We start from the raw sequence: 21,627 nt of genomic DNA, 5'->3' as shown, positions 1-21,627 counted from the left end.
CCGTACTCTTGTCATCACTCCTCCCAGGAATCTGTCATGTCATCTTCAAGGTAGCTGACATGCTAGCATTGTGTGACGCCTTCGCTGGATCGCCTGTCAAACGCGCCTCCGTGGTTGGGCCCCCTGCTGAGAGTCAAACAGGCAGACATGCACACGAACAGAGTGCTCCTGAGGACACGTTAACCTGTTTTGCATTCTGTTCACACACGGTATCGGCGCCAGTCACGCTCTGCAGGTTAAAAATATGCTGCGTGCTGCTTGCGCTGAGTGCGCTGGCTGTGTCTGGTCCACAGTCAGAGAGAGAGAGAGAGAGAGAAAGAGAGAGAGGAGGGCCTGAGAGAGACAGGAGGGCCTGAGGGCCTCCAGCACCTGGCAGGATGCCCTGCTGTCCCACATCGTCGAACAGTGCAGAGTCTCTATATCAGTGTTTCCCAATCCGGTCCTTGGAGACCCGCGGACAGTCCACGTTTTTGCTCCCTCCCCGCTCCGAGTAAAAATGTGGAGAGGTAGCTTGGAGGGAGCAAAAATATGGATCGGCTGTAGGTCCCCGAGGACCGGATTGGGAAACACTGCTCTAAATGCACACGAGCTTCTGGCTATACACGGCTGGACGCGAGCCTCAGAGACCCCTGAATGTGTATGGTATGAACATCACACACCAAGCTCACTATGCTGAAGTGCGTATCCTGCCACTGAATAGACACTTTGATTGCGCAGCTGCCTGCCTAGGAGACTGGGTTGGTATGCGTCAGCGTGGTTAGCGCCAGCAGCTAACAGGTTAAATGCGATACCGCATCGTGGCACTTTGACTAATGTGAGTCTGCAGTGCTGACATGCGTGAGCGCTGCAGCATACCGCTGACGGATTGGCCGTTAATGCAGCACGGGCACTGCCAGCATCAGTAGTGGCCACACTTCCCCAGAGCCTGTCTTTCTGTGCTTTACATCTCAAAGTGCTGTTTCAGGAGCTGAAAATGGTCTATTTGTTTAATGTGAGAAGGAACCAGGGAATGAAATCTGTCTATGTCCAGCACACCTTTCATAAGGTGAAATTTAATACTGCCCACTTAACCTGAGTTTGTAAACTAGATGTAGGTATCTGGTTGGTTTCCATTTCTCGCCTGAGGAATGGAGACCTCGTCAGATCCTGCGGATTCTGAGGTACGGCGGCAAAATGGAATGTTTTAGTGAAAGGGCTACGCATGCAGGAAGAGCAGTAGACGGCCTAAGCTGGGCCTTCTGGTGCCACTGGGACAGGATCAAAGAGCATCTCTGGGATCTCTGGGAGTGTTTTAATGGGCTGTGTCGATGTGCCGAGGAGCTCAAAGCCTCGCTTGATGTCTGAACCACAGAGTGGCCAAGAGGGTGCGCTTTTGCCCCACTGGTTTTTAACGACGTCTGTGAGCTGGGGGCGTGGGGGGGGGGGGGGGTCATGCTTTTTGTTAAACCGTGAAAACATGGAAAGTGAAGGAGGGGCCATGTTGAAAAAATGGAAAATTTAAAGCAGTAAAAGTCACGTAATAGCATTCAGACACTGATGGGAGGATGGTGTGGCTATGAAAGGCACAGGCAGAGCTGACAGAGGCGTCAGGAATGGCCGTGGCCAAACAGGCCGGCTCTCACGGCTAACCCTAACCCTAACCCTAACCCTAACCCTGCGCATCTCAGTGCTTATCTGTGAGATGTACTTGGCTTCTCCCTTGTTCTTCCATTCCCGTTCACGAAGGAGGGCGTCAGGCTGGCTGTTTGGAGCCGGGAGGCAGACATGCTGCTGAGTGGTCACACACATCCATCTCTTCTCTGGCTCTTTTTCCAGATTTCTGTCAACAGAGTTATTCATCTCTAGCTCATTATAATTTTAATATGAGTTTTTCTATGACAATTATTTTAAGATGTCCACATATATAAATTAACTTTAAAAAATAAATCTGTTGCATAATGCAGTGTCTCACACCTGGTAGCCTGACATGGACACATGTTCTTCCCATGGACACCTCCTGCCTTCATCTGTTTATATATATCAGTCTTCTCCTAGGATTATGAGCAACCAGAATTATAGTCCTGGACATGTCATGGGTGCTTGTGCACTTTTTGGCCCTGACCAGTTGCCCATTGTGACGGTTCCTCCTGTTGACTGTAAACCTGTAAGCATGGCAGAGGCATTGCATTTGCACACCCTTTGTCTTCAGACTGCGAGCTTGCAGGGTGATTAGAAGATTGGGGATGCTTGGAGCCTATGTTCTCGCCGTCACTGTGCCTACATGCTCCGGAATAGCCTCTGGCTGGGACCGCACCTCATTCTCCTCCCTGTAGCGTCTGGTGCTGTCAGACGGATGCCTGTGTGCTGGAGTTATTGTGCATGTCGGCTCTCAGGCAGCAACAGAAACACAGACAGGGGAAAATGGGGGAAGAGAGAGAGAGAGCAGGAGTGGAAGGAGGAATAGCAGAGGGAGGGAGGAGGAGCCAAAGGAGGTGATGGCAAAAAAATGACCCCACCCCACCAGAAGAGGGGGAGCTGGAGAGAGAGCAAGCGGCAAAGGGAGGGGGGAGGGAGTTGAGGCTGGGAAATGCTGGTTTCTGTTGCTCTTCCAAGAACATAGGACCTGCTCCATGCAGCGTGGTTTGCTGTCTTCTCACAGCAGCTGCCTGGGCATTTTCCAGCCGTTGGATCTCACAGACCGCGTTCCAGGGGAGACCGCTGCCTTTTTATCATTCTATTCTGCTTTTTCTCTGCTTTCCTGTGCCTGATGATCCTCAGCTGATATTTTAATCATCGAATCTTCCGGATTCTTTTCTTTGAAAACTTGCTTCTTCCCAGGCTGATTTGATGCCGTATGCTGCTGCTGCAGTGTACAGTGCTGCACTGGCTTGCCTCTTCTGACAGTCTTGCTGAACGGGATTAATTAGCAGCCTCAGGAAGACAGATGTGCGCCCGGAGAGGGGGGACAGAGCAGACGCGGATGGAGCCTCCCTCGTCGGTCCTGGATGATCACTGACTTCTTGATCCCTCTGCGTTCTGCGAGCGTGAGGAATGAAGGATGTTTGACCCCTGGGAGGCTGCCTCTGAGCCGTGGTGTGCCTTTTCCCCCCTCCCGCATCGCTCTCCGCCTTCAGTGTAAGCGGGAGCCTCAAGCACAGGGCGGTGTGTCCTCATGAAGGAGTGGAAGTCGTCTAGAGAAGCGCCTGTGTGCCACGCAACCACACGGAATTGTGCCCGCGGTCTGGCACCTGTTAAATTGCTCTGCGTTGAGCCTTCCGTGCCGCGCGGCATTACCACGCACCTCCGGACTCCCGCAGAGCGGAAAAATCACAGGCAGCTTTAAACGGGGATTGTTGTGATTCTGCCTGTGTGCTCTGAGCTGAAAGAGCATGTTCACCGGCTTCATTTAAACTCTCTGGCTGCAGACTGAGCCGACAAGAACATGGTGAAAGGAAGGCAATTATCTTACAGGCGTTTAATTTCTGAGAAGACAGCCGGCGATGGTGCTGCGGCTCGGAGCAGATGAGATGCCGTGCGGGAATGATGTTACCGCTTAACGAGGGCGATACAGGAGCATGCCTATGGGAGCGACGGGATGGCACCTGTGAGACTCGGACGGGGCACGGCGCAGGCAAAACTGCAGTCTCTGCAAGAAGATGAAAGTGCTCATAACGCCTGCCCTCGTGAGTAATTAAATAACGCTCATTTCTGCATTTTTCTCTGGGTGTCCCTGCTGGCTGCAAGCCCACAGTCTAATGCCCCCCCCTGCATGAGCTTGGAGGGGCAGCCTGCTGAATCTGATATTGAATTCTAGTCAATTTTTTTTTACTTCAGCAGGTGAAGCAGCAGCTTTGGTACCTTCTCACCAGGCTTGTATTAAATTAGAGAAGGAGGACCACAGGTGAGAAGCTCATCCTGCTTATTGTTGGCAGTTTTGACATTAAATAAGCAGCGGAAGGAGGCTGAGAATCAGTTATCCTCCCTCTGAATCTGTTTGGGACTCCGCCAGGTGGTGCCGCCTGGGGCTGGTGTCGCCGAATCTTCCCGTCCGTCTAAGTGTGGCGGTACAGAGGAGACACGTGCTCCGCCACAGACGTGGCCCTTGTGGGAGCGTGTCTCATTCAGGACTGTCGAGGTGGAGCACAGATTCCTCGTTAGGTCTACATACGGTCTACCCACCGTCAGAAGAGCACTGGGCTACAGAGTCATGTAAATGCAGAAGTAGTGGCTTTGATACACAGGAAGAGTACAGCAGTCGAGGGACTGAAATCACACCGGGACCCAGGAGGATCGGCTTCTGAAGAAACTTTTCTTAACCCCTTCAAAGCCACATGGGGTTCAGGCTCACTGTTTAAACGGAGTCTGTGGGAAGCCTGCTGAGGATTATGGGAGAATTTAAAGCTGAATGGTCGGAGCTGAAATATAAGGTGCTGAAGGGACTCGCGGAGCCAAGTGTTACAGAACGTGCTGGAAGCGGTGAGGGCGTGGCCAAGCCGAAGAAACAAAACAGGTTCATCTGAGGAATTAGGATTGGGAATATAAAGTAGGCGCAGGACAGGGAGGACAGAACGTATCCATCTACACGAAGGGAAAGCTCAGACTGCTGGAGGTGGACGTCCTTATGTACGCGCACTTTGGTGTGTTTGTGGACATGTCGCCTTCCACTGTTGCCCATTTCTACTCCAGGTCCAGCTTCCTGTCTTTCTCCAGCACATTGAGACTTTTTCATTAACGAAAAGTGAGCCACCCTTAGTGAACATACCATTACGCTGAGTGTGAACTCTCCTTTATCTTTCAGATTGCATGAATGTATTGCCTTTTTAATTAAATTTACTCGTAAAAGAATAATCTTCTGTGACCCCCAGCTCATAAGGAAAGTGCAGATTAATATAAGAACTTTGGCCCAAGAAACGGGACAGAAGGATAAAAGCTGGCAATGTGGTTCGGCATCATTTTCCGAAGATGTCTGCAGAGGAAGTGCTGAGGTTCCTTCCTGGTTGCTGGGATTGCTGCTGGACTCTGACCACCTGCTAGGGAAGAAGGAGAGAGCTACAGACTGAGGCTGTGAGCTGTATGGCTGTTTAGCCCTGTCACCTGAGCACTTGTGGCTACCCTGGGTCCCTCCACATCTCTGCTGAGAGACAACAGTGCGGGACACCATGGGGTGCAACATGTGTGTGGTTCAGAGACCGGAGGAGCAATGCAGAGTCACGTTCCAGGTGAGATAGACCTTTCTGTCCTCCTGTCCCTCTCCCTTCTGTTCTCTTTCCTTCCTCCTGTCCCCCTCCCTTCTGTTCTCTTTCCTTCCTCCTGTCTCCCTCCCTTCTGTTCTCTTCCCTTCCTCCTGTCCTCCTCCCTTCTGTTCTCTTTCCTTCCTCCTGTCTCCCTCCCTTCTGTTCTCTTTCCTTCCTCCTGTCTCCCTCCCTTCTGTTCTCTTTCCTTCCTCCAGTCCTCCTCCCTTCCTGTTCTCATTCCTTCCCCCTGTCCCTCTCCCTTCCTGTTATCTTTCCTTCCTCCTGTCCTCCTCCCTTCTGTTCTCTTTCCTTCCTCATGTCCCCCTCCCTTCTGTTCTCTTTCCTTCCTCCAGTCCTCCTCCCTTCCTGTTCTCATTCCTTCCCCCTGTCCCTCTCCCTTCCTGTTATCTTTCCTTCCTCCTGTCCTCCTCCCTTCTGTTCTCTTTCCTTCCTCATGTCCCCCTCCCTTCCTGTTCTCTTTCCTTCCCCCTGTCCCCCTCCCTTCTGTTCTCTTTCCTTCCTCCTGTCCTCCTCCCTTCCTGTTCTCTTTCCTTCCTCCTGTCCCTCTCCCTTCCTGTTATCTTTCCTTCCTCCTGTCCCCCTCCCTTCTGTTATCTTTCCTTCCTCATGTCTCCCTCCCTTCTGTTCTCTTTCCTTCCTCCTGTCCCCCTCCCTTCTGTTCTCTTTCCTTCCTCATGTCCCCCTCCCTTCTGTTCTCTTTCCTTCCTCCTGTCCTCCTCCCTTCCTGTTCTCTTTCCTTCCTCATGTCCCCCTCCCTTCCTGTTCTCTTTCCTTCCTCCTGTCCTCCTCCCTTCCTGTTCTCTTTCCTTCCTCATGTCCCCCTCCCTTCTGTTCTCTTTCCTTCCTCCTGTCCTCCTCCCTTCCTGTTCTCTTTCCTTCCTCATGTCCCCCTCCCTTCCTGTTCTCTTTCCTTCCTCCTGTCCTCCTCCCTTCCTGTTCTCTTTCCTTCCTCATGTCCCCCTCCCTTCTGTTATCTTTCCTTCCTCCTGTCCCCCTCCCTTCCTGTTCTCTTTCCTTCCTCATGTCCCCCTCCCTTCCTGTTCTCTTTCCTTCCTCCTGTCCTCCTCCCTTCCTGTTCTCTTTCCTTCCTCATGTCCCCCTCCCTTCTGTTCTCTTTCCTTCCTCCTGTCCTCCTCCCTTCCTGTTCTCTTTCCTTCCTCATGTCCCCCTCCCTTCCTGTTCTCTTTCCTTCCTCCTGTCCCCCTCCCTTCCTGTTCTCTTTCCTTCCTCCTGTCCTCCTCCCTTCCTGTTCTCTTTCCTTCCTCATGTCCCCCTCCCTTCTGTTATCTTTCCTTCCTCCTGTCCCCCTCCCTTCTGTTCTCTTTCCTTCCTCCTGTCCCTCTCCCTTCCTGTTCTCTTTCCTTCCTCATGTCCCCCTCCCTTCTGTTCTCTTTCCTTCCTCCTGTCCCCCTCCCTTCCTGTTCTCTTTCCTTCCTCATGTCCCCCTCCCTTCTGTTCTCTTTCCTTCCTCCTGTCCTCCTCCCTTCCTGTTCTCTTTCCTTCCTCATGTCCCCCTCCCTTCTGTTCTCTTTCCTTCCTCCTGTCCTCCTCCCTTCCTGTTCTCTTTCCTTCCTCATGTCCCCCTCCCTTCCTGTTCTCTTTCCTTCCTCCTGTCCTCCTCCCTTCCTGTTCTCTTTCCTTCCTCCTGTCCCCCTCCCTTCTGTTCTCTTTCCTTCCTCATGTCCCCCTCCCTTCTGTTCTCTTTCCTTCCTCCTGTCCCTCTCCCTTCCTGTTCTCTTTCCTTCCTCATGTCCCCCTCCCTTCTGTTCTCTTTCCTTCCTCCTGTCCCTCTCCCTTCCTGTTCTCTTTCCTTCCTCATGTCCCCCTCCCTTCTGTTCTCTTTCCTTCCTCCTGTCCCTCTCCCTTCCTGTTCTCTTTCCTTCCTCATGTCCCCCTCCCTTCTGTTCTCTTTCCTTCCTCATGTCCCCCTCCCTTCTGTTCTCTTTCCTTCCTCATGTCCCCCTCCCTTTCTGTTCTCTTTCTTTCCCCCTGTCCCTCTCCCTTCTGTTCTCTTTCCTTCCTCATGTCCCCCTCCCTTCTGTTCTCTTTCCTTCCTCATGTCCCCCTCCCTTTCTGTTCTCTTTCCTTCCTCCTGTCCCTCTCCCTTCCTGTTCTCTTTCCTTCCTCATGTCCCCCTCCCTTCTGTTCTCTTTCCTTCCTCATGTCCCCCTCCCTTCTGTTCTCTTTCCTTCCTCATGTCCCCCTCCCTTTCTGTTCTCTTTCTTTCCCCCTGTCCCTCTCCCTTCTGTTCTCTTTCCTTCCTCATGTCCCCCTCCCTTCTGTTCTCTTTCCTTCCTCATGTCCCCCTCCCTTCCTGTTCTCTTTCCTTCCTCCTGTCCCTCTCCCTTCCTGTTCTCTTTCCTTCCTCATGTCCCCCTCCCTTCTGTTCTCTTTCCTTCCTCATGTCCCCCTCCCTTCTGTTCTCTTTCCTTCCTCATGTCCCCCTCCCTTTCTGTTCTCTTTCTTTCCCCCTGTCCCCCTCCCTTCTGTTCTCTTTCCTTCCTCATGTCCCCCTCCCTTCTGTTCTCTTTCCTTCCTCATGTCCCCCTCCCATCCTGTTCTCTTTCCTTCCTCATGTCCCCCTCCCTTCTGTTCTCTTTCCTTCCTCATGTCCCCCTCCCTTCCTGTTCTCTTTCCTTCCTCATGTCCCCCTCCCTTCTGTTCTCTTTCCTTCCTCCTGTCCCCCTCCCTTCTGTTCTCTTTCCTTCCTCATGTCCCCCTCCCTTCTGTTCTCTTTCCTTCCTCCTGTCCCTCTCCCTTCCTGTTCTCTTTCCTTCCTCATGTCCCCCTCCCTTCTGTTCTCTTTCCTTCCTCCTGTCCCCCTCCCTTCCTGTTCTCTTTCCTTCCTCATGTCCCCCTCCCTTCTGTTCTCTTTCCTTCCTCATGTCCCCCTCCCTTCCTGTTCTCTTTCCTTCCTCATGTCCCCCTCCCTTCTGTTCTCTTTCCTTCCTCCTGTCCCTCTCCCTTCCTGTTCTCTTTCCTTCCTCATGTCCCCCTCCCTTCTGTTCTCTTTCCTTCCTCATGTCCCCCTCCCTTCCTGTTCTCTTTCCTTCCTCATGTCCCCCTCCCTTCTGTTCTCTTTCCTTCCTCCTGTCCCTCTCCCTTCCTGTTCTTTTTCCTTCCTCATGTCCCCCTCCCTTCTGTTCTCTTTCCTTCCTCATGTCCCCCTCCCTTCTGTTCTCATTCCTTCCCCCTGTCCCTCTCCCTTCCTGTTCTCTTTCCTTCCTCCTGTCCCTCTCCCTTCTGTTCTCTTTCCTTCCTCCAGTCCTCCTCCCTTCCTGTTCTCTTTCCTTCCTCCTGTCCCTCTCCCTTCCTGTTCTTTTTCCTTCCTCATGTCCCCCTCCCTTCTGTTCTCTTTCCTTCCTCATGTCCCTCTCCCTTCTGTTCTCTTTCCTTCCTCATGTCCCCCTCCCTTCTGTTCTCTTTCCTTCCTCCTATCCACTTCCCTTCTGCTTTTCATTCCTTCCTCCAGTCCTCCTCCCTTCCAGTTTCCCTTTCCTTCTTCCTTCTTGCCTTGGCTGGCTCATGAGGCTGCCCTGCCAAACTCCCAGGCTGGTCTCCCTGTGTGATTCCACTCTCTGCCATCCCTGGGTATGCCAGCTGTAATGCTCTCTTGGCGAACTGCTCTGTTGAGATGGCACTGTCAGTCAGCAGGGTCTGACCACAGGGCGACCATGGTGGAATGAATAAGATCATTCTGAGAGTTCATGGGGTCGCAGGGGCACCCTGGTAACTCTGTCCCCTGTCACTGTGCCTCTGCCGAGTTCATTCACCCTTTCAGCTGTGCAGAACCAGCATAATGGGCTTAAATGGAAATGCGCATGGTCGGCTGGATCCGCAACAACCATTGGCGTGAATCAAAACGTGCACACAAGTGAGCACTTATTAATCATAATCAATGAGACATACAGTAAGTGCCCCCAACACAACGAAAACCGCTGTGTCAGCTTTTACAAGCAGTTATGTATTAGCAGGAAAATGCATCCACACACATGTGTAAGTATATAGCAGTGGACGAACTGTAAAAATTTCAGTCGTTCAAATGATCTGTTATTTATATAATTTTGTATTGCTACACACAACAGGATTTAAGATTTAACTCAGGTGTATTAATGTAAAAGATTAGGACAAAAACCATGTTTGGTTGCCACGGTTACAGGTTCAGCAGGAGAGATTATGAAAACAGGACCCAGTGAGTCTATGAATGGCAGGATTGCATTACATGTAAACATATATTTATAATATTTTAGAAAAATATATTAAAGACAAATTCCAGTTCAGCCAGAATGTGATTCTCTTACTCTCTGGTTCCCTATTATCTGTGTGTACGTGGGCCAGGCAAAAAAAAATGAAGGATATTTGGTCTGTTTTGGAGTGTGGATTGTAGTGCTTTCAGAAAACAAGAGGAGGGTCTCCTCAGGGACCTGCAGTGTGCCTTGGTTCTGCCTGAAAGCACAGCCTGGGCCTCCATTTTGTGTCCTGCTGGACCGGTGTGCAGCAGCTTCTTGTCTGAGATGTGATGTGACGACTGACAGTTTGCGCTCCAACAAGCCAGCCGGGAAGACTGCACCCCCCCCCCCCCCACCCCCACTTAAATGCTGGAGATGGTATAAAAGAGAGGCGAGAAAATGGATGGAGAGAACCAGGCAAAGGGAGGGGGTGGGAACGTGTTTATCTGCATTTGCCCTTGGATGTCAGGGGTAATTGATTTCTGCCCTTCAGAGGGCAGCAGTGAGCAGACCGGCAGAAGGGAGGGATGCTGAAGAAACCGGTGGCATACGAACATGGAGTTTTCTGGGTGTGGGGGCACCATTCGCATTTGTCCTGGAAGTAAAGTTTGGCAGCCTTGTCAGATCCCTGATTTGAGTGTCAGTGCAAGGCTCCGGATCGTTCCGGTAGGTTGAGAACAGGAACGCACGTGTACGTTGGAATTGATTCATCGTATCTGCCGTCGGCGCTGCGGAATCTCAGCGCGAGCTGTATGCTTAGGGGATCTGGACGCGTAAACGGGGACATTCAGGCGTGTAAACTTAAATGGCGGGGGGGGGGCTTGACTGTGCCCCCTGCGGCCAGGCTGCCGGGATGCATGTATCTGTGTCGGCCATCTGCCCAGGCCGCAGCATGTCTTTCAGGCGAGCGGGGGCATCCGCGGGGGCCATAGCCACGTATGAAGAGGTGCGACCTCACAGCCCTGCTGTGCGGAAATCACTACTCCTGTCCGCTGGGCCGTGGAGCCTCCACAGGGTCATGAGCAAGGCAGTCCGGCGTATCGCGGAGCTGATTTAGTCCTCAAGGTGTTCAGCATCATCCTTAAGTCTCTGAGCTGCACCTGAAGCGTCTTGCTAACCAGCCTCCTTTGGCACGTGGGAGTCATATGTGTGATTTAATACTGCTTTGCAAAACATCTCAGTGCTGAAAATCTCAGCCAGGCAACTGAAACTGATTACAGACTGACCTCGACTTATGTCTGGGTTCCGTTCCGAGAGACAGGTCGTACATCGAAATGGATGTATGCAGGAATAGGATGGATAATTGCATTGGCTTTTAGGGACACGTGTTTGGGCCTGGGAGGGTTGCACTGTCATAGCGCAGTACTTTCCCACGACGCGTATTTATGGTGTAATGCACACACCAGGCACCTTTCACTTTTCTTTTCATTTGGACATATGTGTGAGTCAACCTAAGTCACATAGGTTGTTAATCCTGGTCTACTTATTTGGTACCTATGATCCAATCAAAATTTGGTAACCCTTATATTTGAGGGGGCACAAATAAGGTAGTATGCGCTTACTTAATGTATCAATGAACCAGAAACAAAATGTTACTTATGTATTGATTCCATGCTTGTTAATCTTTAATCAACCATAACGGTTTATGCATTTCATGCAGCTACTATTTATAGTATACTATTTATATTAAACAAATGTTGGGCTACTCAGTTACCAATTGAAAGAATTTCCACATGACTGACATCATGATATTTTGTAGTTTCAAGCCCTGTGCCTCAGGCTTACTGCAGCGTGTGAGGGAAGCTTACAATCTGCGCAACTGACGTAAATGGGGCGGACGCGATTAATTAAATAGACCAAGGTTTGGATCGGGCTGTGATCGCTGATACCAGTCAATTAAAAAAATGCTTGGACAGGCCCTGTGTCCGATCTTTCATATCATACGAATCTGTTATACACTCAAAACCTGACCTGTGTGAGTTTAAGCCGCATGCTTGCGGGCTTTGGGTCACTAAAATGCATCATTTTCTCTGCATAATTAAGGATAATGAAGGGAGTCTTCCTCTCAACAATTAGGAGTTTGCTTACTGTACAATGACACGTAAGAAGGAGGGCTGAGTGCACGGGCCCACGCAGTGGCACGTGTGTTTAAACACTCATCTGGCACAACGGAATCGGAGCGGCTCAGTGAGCACAAACGAGGTACACTGCCATCCTCCTTCTGCCTCCAGATCTACCTCTCCATCTGTCTACCGGCCTTTGCTCGCTCTCTCTCTCTCTCTCTCTCTCTCTCTCTCTCTCACTCCCTCTCTGGGCAGTGTACAACGTGTCTCAGTGGGATACCATTGCCATGGCAACTGAAGTCATTAAGGACACTAATGTGCTCTTTTGCACTGAGACAGACACGCACAGATTCTATGTATAGGTGTGGAGACGCACATGCGTGTAAGCAGGTGTGTATTTCCAGCCACATAAACAGACCCGCAAGCCTGGTGACTCACTGATGTGATAGACGCATACAGGCAGCTTCCTCTGCATTCTAATTACCTGAACATGGCTCTCAGATTTCCCTGAGTAACTTAGACGTGCATCACAGTCATTTACCTGAAAGGAGGATGTATCTCTCTTTGTAAGGTCTACCCCCTCCCCCGCAGAAGCATGGCTTTCCTCTCGGGTTCACGTGGCACACGTCTGCTCTCTCTATTCGGCGCTCGTCCACACGCTGCGCTGTCGCCATCCACATGGACCCTGCCTGCCTGTCTCCATTTACAGCGCACACCCAGATGTCGTCGTGACGACCTGCTGCCCGTTGCCATGTGTCTCTTTGTCCACCTGTGCATGTCTATGGGTTAAGTAGATGGCAGGGCAGAGGCAGGGTTGGGCCTGTCTGGAGGGACTGGCTCTTACAGCCGTTTCAGCTTTGTGCTGGGGGACAACGAAGAACAATGGGAATGGAAACAGGAGAGAACACATGAGGAGAGAAGGAATAACGTAAACAGCGGTCAACAGGAGAGGAGGGTGGAAAGCAGGAAACAGGTGGGGAGCAGGAATGATAGATGGTGCCTGTTTTCCCCGGTAGGAAATGAATGCACCAAATGAGGGAGGGTATGAAAGCAAGGAGACGCAGGTGTGGTGCCTGAGTCTGGGGGTAATTTTCCCAGGGCAGGGAGTTTACAGCGCTTTGGCACAAAGCAAGTCGATGTGCATTTGGACTTTAAATTTTAATCTCTGCTGATGTCGTGGGAGAAGCGGGTGGAAAAGCAATTAAATGAAATGTGAAGGTTAGTGTGGGCGGGGGTGTAAACAGCGAAAGACAGAGGGGCAGGGCGTGGAGAGGGTGGGAATGTAAACAGAGAAGGACAGAGGGGCAGGGCGTGGAGAGGGTGGGGATGTAAACAAAAATGTGTAAAGGAGTGGAGATGTGAACAGGAAGGTGTAGACAGGTTGGAGATGTGAACAGGAAGGTATAAAGGAGTGGGGATGTGAACAGGAAGGTGTAGACAGATTAGGGATGTGAACAGGAAGGTGCAGACAGGTTGGAGATGTGAACAGGAAGGTGTAAAGGAGTGGGGATGTGAACAGGAAGGTGTAGACAGGTTGGAGATGTGAACAAGAAGGTGTAAAGGAGTGGGGATGTGAACATGAAGGTGCAGACAGGGTGGGGATGTAAACAGGAAGGTGTGAAGGGGTGGGGATGTAAACAGGAAGGTATAAAGGGGTGGGGATGTGAACAGGAAGGTGCAGACAGGTTGGAGATGTGAACAGGAAGGTGTAAAGGAGTGGGGATGTGAACAGAAAGGTGCAGACAGGTTGGAGATGTGAACAGGAAGGTGTAAAGGAGTGGGGATGTGAACAGGAAGGTGTAGACAGGTTGGAGATGTGAACAAGAAGGTGTAAAGGAGTGGGGATGTGAACATGAAGGTGCAGACAGGGTGGGGATGTAAACAGGAAGGTGTAAAGGAGTGGAGATGTTAACAGGAAGGTGTGAATGGTGGGGATGTGAACAGGAAGGTATAAAGGGATGGGGATGAGAACAGGAAGGTGTAGACAGGGTGGGGATATAAACAGAGAAAGGTATAGAGGGGTGGGGGGTGGAGATGGGCGTCATGTGCTTTATTATCAGCACATGATGTAAATAATTAGCCAATTATGGGGAAGGTGGGGCTGAGGCCCTGTCTGCCAATCAGAGCTCAGTCATTGAATATTCATGAGGTGCTGCGCCAGGTTGTCTTGGCCCCGCCCCCACACTGCTGTCTGCATAAACAAGCTGCAGACGGCAGCTTCAGTGTTACCATGAAATAATTAACATGGAGAAAACATGAAAATGACCTGAGGGCTTCATCAATCCCTTAACTCCAGCCGCAGAAATACACAGCGCAATTTGCTGTGCAACCAGGATTGTTTGAAATGAAAAAAAAAATGAAGGTAGAATGTAACAATGAAACCAGGAATACAATCCCCTTTCGTTTTCCATGTCGAGTTGTAATTTGCTGCTTGTGGCTGCAGTGGGCATCGCATGATGGGCACGGTTCTCTCTCTGTGAGGAGGGTGTGGGCCGCTGACATGGGGCTTCATAAACCCAGCTACTGTAAGTTCCGCTGCTCCCAGTCAAACACGCCACTCACGTTTCTGCATCCTAGCTAAACCTGAGACCAACGGACAGGTAAATATGGAAACGACACTGCAGCAAAGCGCATGTTTAACGCGTCGCAAATGAGGTCGACCCTCCGAGTTGCTCATGTTCATGCTTTTTTGCTCATTCGTTCCACTGTTTTGTCAAAGTGAGATCTGAGGAGTAGCTGAAATGAACTGAAATCATAGCTGACATCACTGTAGAGAGGCACTTCATCAGGGCCGTCCTGGGGGGCGTCAGTGCCTCGTCTCCTCTGGGTCTCCCCTTCATTATCGCTGTCACGTCCCCGCCTTGATTCCCCCTCTCCGGACACCCCCGCCCCCAGACCACCTGCTGTGTCGCCTCGCTCACTGAAGGTGTGATGGGAATAGCAAAGCACGGCCTGACTCCCTGCACCCCCCAGCACCTTCAAACGGACATGCCTTCACCGCCTTCAGAAAGGCATCTTCCTGTAGTCGACAGAACTCGAGGCGAGTATTTGGGCTGACACAATATTTATCCGGTAGGCTGGCCTTTATTAGTCAGCCTTTTATTTATGTCATAAACACAAGCCCCATCTCCGGTTAATTAGAAGGGGAAAACACTGACACAGCCGATAGTTAGCTGGATAGTGAGGTACAGGCTGGAAGCGTGTTGACAGGAAGCCGCAACCGGGGTTGTGAGTGAGCTTGGGCGGTTTATACTCTCCGTACCGGCGTGCGAACAGAACCGACATGCACAGCATTCCGGAGACCCAGCGGCTGCAGAGAGGCTGCCTCTGGAGATGGCTGTGCCTCAACAAAGGGGCTGGGGGAGCTGGTGGCTCAGAACAAACATCAAATGGCCAGCTCTGACATTTAGGAAGAAAGCGGTTACATAAATAAATCACTGCACCACAGGAACTGACTTTAGACACATTTGACTTTAGTCATATTTATAATTTCTCCAAGTGAAGGGGGGGGCAGTGGAAATTCTCTCCTGCTACTGGGAAGCAAGGTTGGCCCTAAACACCTTGGAACTGGGACTCCCTCCCTCTGACATGTTCCCGTCGGCTCAGAAAGTGTGTGGGGGGGCTTTGTACCTGGGGAAGCTAAGCGCTCGTCCTTAGAGGCAGGCCTGGGGGGTTGATGTGGGGTTGCCACCCGCCTGTTTTCCTGGACCTCATTCAAACCACAGCGGTGTTGTGGAGGCAGTCTGATGAGGTTTCACACTCCGGTGGACCAGGAAGCCTCCTTCACCTTAAGGTTTAACGTTTGGGCTGCACCGTCGCCATGGTGCCGGGCTGTTCATTCGGCGTTCCGGCCGGGCTGGCTCGGGGAAGGCAGGTGGTAGTCTTTAGCGGATGGAGCAGCAGACGAGGGAAGCTAACCCCACACTCTTGCGTTGCCTATGAATATTAATGCCATCTTGTTTTGGGAGCTCGGATTAGCAGCAGTTCGCAAGCCCACCCATTTCGTAGCCTTGGCCACGGGCCACGGACCGGCGGATTAATGCCGGATAATTCCAATTGTTTCCCACGGAGCGGGATGGTATGAAGCAGCCGCAGTGTTCTTACCCTCATGCATAAGTTGAGGATGTGAATAAATGTGAAGTTAGGGCTGCATAAATGTGAAGTTGGGGGTGTATAAATGTGAAGTAGGGCGTGCCCCCCATATTGAGGTGTGTCCGAACAGTTCACACTCTGGCCAATCTCAAAGTGCTCCCACCTCCCCCCAGCAGCCTGAGCACTTGGTTAGATCTGGACTTACTCTTCTCTCCTATTGTCGTCCATCATCCTGTCTGGTGCTGTAACCCTCATACCATGTATTTCACCTGTCATCCTTGGCCAGGTGCACAGGAAGGATGCATCCTGCCTGCCACAGGAGCTGACCGCAGAGGCCCTGCGCTCTGCTCGCGTGCCGCTGGCCCCGCGAAAGGGCCCCCGCCGGAGGAATGGGTTGGCGGTGAATGTTGCTGTGCCGACAGTGCCAATGGCCAGCTGTGTGGACAGCGGCACCCAGACGGACATCACCTTCCAGCATGTGCTGCCCCTCGGCCGCGGGGGGCACCTACAGACACTGCCCCTGCCTCCGGTCCTGGAGCCCAGCGAGCTGTGTGAACTGTGAGTGTCAGAGCAGACTGCCCCTCTCCCCAGATCTCACTGTCTACATCTCCACCTGCCTTCTGTCTGTCCACCTCCCTATCTGTCTCCATCGCTGTCACTCTCCTCTTTCTGTTTGTTTGCGTCTCCGTCACTCCTCTGCCTGTCTGTGCATCCATCGCTCCTCCTCTCTCTGTCTGCGTCTGTCACTCCTCTCTCTTCCTATTGGCATCTCCGTCGCTCCTTCTTTCTCCGCCTTTCCCTATCTTCCTGTCAGTCTCCACCCTCAGTGTCTTCCAACCCCCCCCTTTCATTTTTCACAGCCCCCCACTAGAGCATGAGTACTATGAGGCCAACGACTACTTCGACATCTCCCAGCATGAGGTCGACAGACAGGACGAACTGGAGTACGAGGTGAGGATCCCTCCCCCCAGTCTTCTGGGCCTCCACCACATATTGCTTCTCTTCTCAGGACAGAACCCTCGACCTTCCTCACACATAAATCATTCATCATGTTTCAATTCTGCATGCAAGAATTATTCAGACACCCTCAAAGTTGACAGATGATAAAAAAACTAGAAATTGAGATAATGGGATAATGATTGAGATAATCATTTTAAATATTTTTTTTGTCCCTGCCAGGAGGTGGAGCTCTACAAATCCCATCAGGAGGACAAGCTGGGCCTGACTGTATGTTACCGCACGGATGATGAGGAGGACCTGGGGATCTACGTGGGGGAGGTCTGATAAAAGCTTGCTTGCTGCTTTAACAGTATAAAGTGAGGAGTGTCACCCTGCCATCCTTGTACCGGGATCAGGTTGTATTTTCAACTCCCAGGATGCACTGCACTCATTGGCTGCTTTGCCAGTGATTTTTCAGCAGGGTTTTCTTTTTTTTGTCTTTTCACTCTATGCTGTGAGCCCCCCACCCTCCCCCCACCTCAATGAACCAATGTATAATTCTTTGACACCCTCTCCCCAGGTCAACCCCAACAGCATTGCTGCTAAAGATGGGCGGATTCGAGAAGGAGACAGAATACTGCAGGTATGGAGAAGAGGGGCTTCCGCTGGGCTGGGGGGGGGGGGGGGGGACAACACACTCCAGACAGACAAACAGGGTGCAGCTTCCAACTTATCATCAGGGGAATTTATACTGAGAGGTGAGGATCGAAATCTGGGTGCTCTGGCAACACCTGGGCAGATAAAGCTGGTGATTTATCCACACTTAGCTTTAAAATCAGCTTAACTGTTTAAGGTTCCAGAAGACAGAAAACACCAGTCACCTGTGGGGGGCGCTGTGGGGAGGACAGGCATGGGTAATGATTGCCGTTCTGTCTCCCATCCCCCAGATCAATGGGATGGACGTACAGAACAAGGAGGAGGCTGTGGCCATCCTGACCCAAGAGGACCGGACCAACATCTCACTACTTCTGGCCCGGCCCGACACAGAGGTGAAGACGACTGTGGGGGGCAGTCTGTGGATTCTCTCCACTGAGCCAGAGAGAGAAGGGCGACATCTCATCCCCACTCAGTCACCTCACCTGCCATTCATATCACTGCCTGGTAGCACAGCCAGGTTTGTAAGCCCTTGCCCGGCAGGGACGGTGCGGTCAGGCCTTGGGATGTCTACATCTGCACTGTACAGAGCATCATTAGCAGGCCAGTGACAGCTGGCAGACTGACAGGTGACCTCCCAGTGGTGACATGATGAAGGTACCATGCGCTGGGTCGGTGACCGACAGGGGCGCTCAGGGCAGGCAAGGAAATGGAGAGCACAATTCCTTTGTTCCCTCAAGGTCACTTTTCCACGGAGACACATGGTATCCACCTCCCCCCGTCTGATGCGCCACCAGCCGCATTTACTGCCGTAACGGCCAGGGGGTGGGACCACGTGACATGGCGTGACGGGTCGATAATCACACCTCCTATGGTAGCCCTGTGTAGCTACTCCAAGTGCCAACTGGGCATACTTGCACTTGTGATGTAATTAAAAGGTAATATATTATCCAATAGCGCAACGGACTGCTCTGCCTCATTAAGACAGTGCCGCTTAGTGGCAGACTGGAGAACTGGTGATCTCCCCCGCCTACCTGAAACAGTCTCCCCATTCCCAGTGGATGGACAAGCAGGGCAGAAAATGGCAGGAGAATAAAATAAAGAGAAATAAGCAGTGAAAACCAAAGGAGCTTGGAAGAATGACTGAATAGAGATGGAGAGCCTTCAGGCTGTCGGGGAGCACAGAGCGATTCCAATTAAAAGCCCAATCAGTCAGGCCCTAACGAAGCCCGTGGGGCAGATTCAGCCTCCGTTAGGATCGATGTGGGATTGTTTAAACGTCATTAGATGCTGTGGCAGTCTGTCAGCTGGGCCATAGGTGTGACACAGGGAGCACACGTCGCATTCGTACGTCACTGACATCTGTGACTCACGCGCCATATTCCGCATCTCACCACAGCGGTACTGGGGGGGCCGAGCAGGATGGATGATGAAGGGTGAATATGAGAGACCTGGCAGAGTGGTCACATCCCACGAGCCAGATGGCTGCTGGGAAACCAGACTCCTGATTTAGCATGTGGACCAGTAACAAGCACAGTGTCGTTGGGAGTCTGTTGCCCTCTGGTGGTTGCAAGCGAACTCAATATTAGAGTCGCACCATTATCTGCAGCCTAGCACTTGAAATAAAAAAAACCTACCCCCCATACTAAAAATCCACCAACCTGCTTCAGAAACACTATTCCGTATTTCTTTTACTCTTCGATGAATCTATTTGATCCAATCAGCAGAAGCAGTGCTCTCTGAATCCTAACCAATCACTGGCTTCCTTTTCATCTTCTGTCCAACAGAATGATGGAGAGTTGGAGCTGGAGCTGCAGACAGCAGTACAGGCTCAGGTCCTGGACACCAGCATCCACCTGGCCAGCCCTCACAGGCTGCGGAAGGGCAGCCCCTCAGCAGGGGGACGGGGTCCCGTGGCAGCAGAGCGACGGGGATGGCCCCTCCCACGAGACTGTCCCTCTATGCGGCACACCGCCCTGAGCAACAGCCAGGAGCTGGACAGTGGCGTGGGCCGCACGGACGAGAGCACTCGCAACGAGGAGTCCTCGGAGCACGACCTGCTGGCTGACGAGCAGACCAGCGCCTCAAACACACCGGGCAGCGCGCGCAAGTTCAGCACGCTGCCACCCCCATACAGCCGTGACTTGCATCTCAGTGCTGACTCACTGCCTGGGCTGGAAGGTGGAGCCTTGGCAGGGGCGCACATGCCCATGCCTGGCCTGACGGATGAGGAGCGGGAGCGATACCGCGAGCTGCTGGAGATCCGGCGTGTCTATGGCAGCCATGCCAACAGCCTGCCGCAGCGGGAGCTAGCCCTGCTGGAGGAGGAGCTGCGGCACCTCGAGTTTAAGTGTCGCAACGTACTGCGTGCGCAGAAGATGCAGCAGCTGCGGGAGCGCTGCATGAGGGCCTGGCCAGCTGAGGACGAGGCCTGCGTCGTTGCGGGCAACGGCCCTGCACACCACGAACTGTCAGACATCAATGAGCTCCCGGAGCGGGAGCGCTCAGACAAGGAGAGCACCAGCGCCTACAACACAGGCGGCGACAGCTGCCGAAGCACGCCTCAGGGCGGGGACAGACCCCTTCCCGTCACCATAGACGAGCTTGGTGCCCCTGAAACCCCCCCACCTCAAACGCCTGGCCAGCACAGAGAAGGCAGCCAGGCACATGCCTCCAGCAGCGCTAACGGATATGCGAGTCCTGTCCCCAAGTTCCGATCCCTGTCTCGGGACAGCACTGACAGAGGGAGCCTCCCCGCCAATGGGCATGGCCCGGGCAGAAGTCCCTACTTCAGCCGCCGCCAGCGCCTGCCCAACCGCTTTCTGGGATGCGGACAGCTACAAGGCACCCCTGATAGACAAGAGGCCAGAGAGCACGGGGCAGGGGATGTGGCAGGCAGGCCTACGGGCCCCTGGAGGGACTCGGCTGACCCACCCACAGACCTGGCTCCGCCACTGCACCCCCTCCCGCTACCCATGGTCTTACCGCCGGGGTCCCCGCGCATGGAGTGGAAAGTGAAGGTGCGCAGCGACGGCTCGCGCTACGTGGCTAAGCGGCCCGTGAGGGATCGGCTGCTGAAGGCGCGGGCCATGAAGATCCGTGAGGAGCGCAGCGGCACCACGACGGACGACGACGCCGTCAGCGAGATGAAGATGGGCCGCTACTGGAGCAAGGAGGAGCGCAAGCAGCAGCTGATGCGTGCCCGCGAGTACCGGCGCCGCCGTGAATTCATGATGCAGAGCCGACTAGACTGCCTGCGCGAGCGTGAGGCCGACGGCCGACCCGGCCAGCAGGGGGCGCCGCAGGACAGTGGCATCCTGGAGTTTAGCCAGAGGAGAAGCATGAAGAAGCGCAGCAGGAAGATCCTAGACAACTGGATCACCATCCAGGAGTTGCTGGCTCATGGCACGCGGTCCCCAGATGGGAAGAAGGTGTACAACCCACTGCTGTCAGTCACAACTGTCTGAGGAGGACCGACAGATGAAGGCGGGGGGACACTAGTCTGTGGCACAAGTACTATCACCATGAATCCTCTACAGAAAGGCCCAGCAAACAGGCCCTGCACATAGACAAGGATTTGTGAGTCAGGGTGAAGGACTGAGACTGACTTTTAATACACGACCACGCCCCCCCCCCCCCCCATCTTGAAGTGGGAAGGGGGAGGCTTTGGGTTTGATGGACATGTAGACCTGAGATACCGTGGAGAGTCACAGTGTATATGTGTGTATACATCAGGAGGCATGAGGATCAGCATCACACACAGGAGGAAGGGGAAACTGCACAAGTTGGTCCAGCCAGATCCAGGTTCTCATCAGCTCTACTTGCGGCACTTCATTCCTAAATGCACAGTGCAGTCAGGCACTGGAAGCACAGTGGTAGTCAAGCACATTTCACTGCACAGAGAGCACAGCTCTGTGTGGCTGGCTAGAGCACAGACGGGCACAACCTGGAGTAACAACCCCCAGTACTTTTAAAGCACATTGACTGGAGCTCATGGAAGCAGTAGAAGTTCAGAAGCCAGGTCAGACATTTCCTTGCAGAAGCGCCTATTCTTAACCAACTCACTCCCTCCAATGGCTGCATTTCCTCTCCCAAGTATCGCCCTCAAGACTTCAAATGGCACTGAAATGATAGTAGGCTGTATTAGTGTTTCCTTTTTAATTACTGTGAATGATCTGCATGGCATCAACGCTTAGATTGGTAAAACACCAGATGTGTTATTAACACCCCTGTAGGATTCCTGTTTGTGACAATGTGCTTTTTAAAATTTCAAAATCATTTCTTTGACTTGAACATTTTGTTAACCTGTGAATCGCTTTTGCTTGGTGTCTGTGTTTCTGGATCATGGAAATGTTTTAAAATTAAACTTTTATAGACCATTAAAATGTCCAGTTGCTAATTCAAATGTGGTATTTA

The 21,627-nt window shown here is 52.4% G+C and overlaps 1 protein-coding gene and 1 long non-coding RNA gene across 7 annotated transcripts; both read left to right on the top strand.

Moving 5' to 3' along the window:
• The first annotated feature begins 2,224 nt into the window (after positions 1 to 2,224).
• On the top strand, positions 2,225 to 21,596 carry LOC125747160 (PDZ domain-containing protein 4-like). 5 transcript variants are annotated; one of them, XM_049022019.1, is made up of 9 exons: positions 2,226 to 3,662; positions 3,817 to 3,880; positions 4,845 to 5,198; positions 15,905 to 16,176; positions 16,479 to 16,569; positions 16,798 to 16,896; positions 17,138 to 17,200; positions 17,505 to 17,606; positions 18,999 to 21,596. In XM_049022019.1, exons 3-9 carry the CDS (start codon positions 5,139 to 5,141, stop codon positions 20,676 to 20,678), a joined length of 2,367 nt encoding a protein of 788 aa, XP_048877976.1. In that variant the 5' UTR covers positions 2,226 to 3,662; positions 3,817 to 3,880; positions 4,845 to 5,138; the 3' UTR covers positions 20,679 to 21,596. The 5 variants fall into 5 exon arrangements, with proteins under 5 accessions (XP_048877978.1, XP_048877976.1, XP_048877977.1 ...); XM_049022020.1 differs by lacking the exon at positions 3,817 to 3,880; XM_049022018.1 differs by having other exon boundaries at positions 3,817 to 5,198.
• LOC125747162 (uncharacterized) lies at positions 12,860 to 13,410 on the top strand. Of its 2 annotated transcripts, none has more exons than XR_007399230.1 (3): positions 12,860 to 12,988; positions 13,020 to 13,049; positions 13,263 to 13,410. It is a non-coding gene; the product is annotated as an uncharacterized LOC125747162 (long non-coding RNA). The 2 variants fall into 2 exon arrangements; XR_007399229.1 differs by having other exon boundaries at positions 13,202 to 13,410.
• Positions 21,597 to 21,627: the final 31 nt, after the last annotated feature.

The sequence above is a fragment of the Brienomyrus brachyistius genome, chromosome 8 (genome assembly GCF_023856365.1).
Source record: "Brienomyrus brachyistius isolate T26 chromosome 8, BBRACH_0.4, whole genome shotgun sequence".
NCBI classification, from domain to species: domain Eukaryota; kingdom Metazoa; phylum Chordata; class Actinopteri; order Osteoglossiformes; family Mormyridae; genus Brienomyrus; species Brienomyrus brachyistius.
Note: the sequence above shows the minus strand (reverse complement) of the source record. Positions and strands in the feature narration are given on the sequence as shown.

Coding starts and splice junctions, on each gene's coding strand:
- LOC125747160 (XM_049022020.1), top strand. CDS start 5,139: ATGGGGTGCAACATGTGTGTGGTTCAGAGACCGGAGGAGCAATGCAGA. Junction 16,177..16,478: donor CCCAGCGAGCTGTGTGAACT/GTGAGTGTCAGA, acceptor CATTTTTCACAG/CCCCCCACTAGAGCATGAGT. Junction 16,897..17,137: donor TGGGGATCTACGTGGGGGAG/GTCTGATAAAAG, acceptor CCCTCTCCCCAG/GTCAACCCCAACAGCATTGC.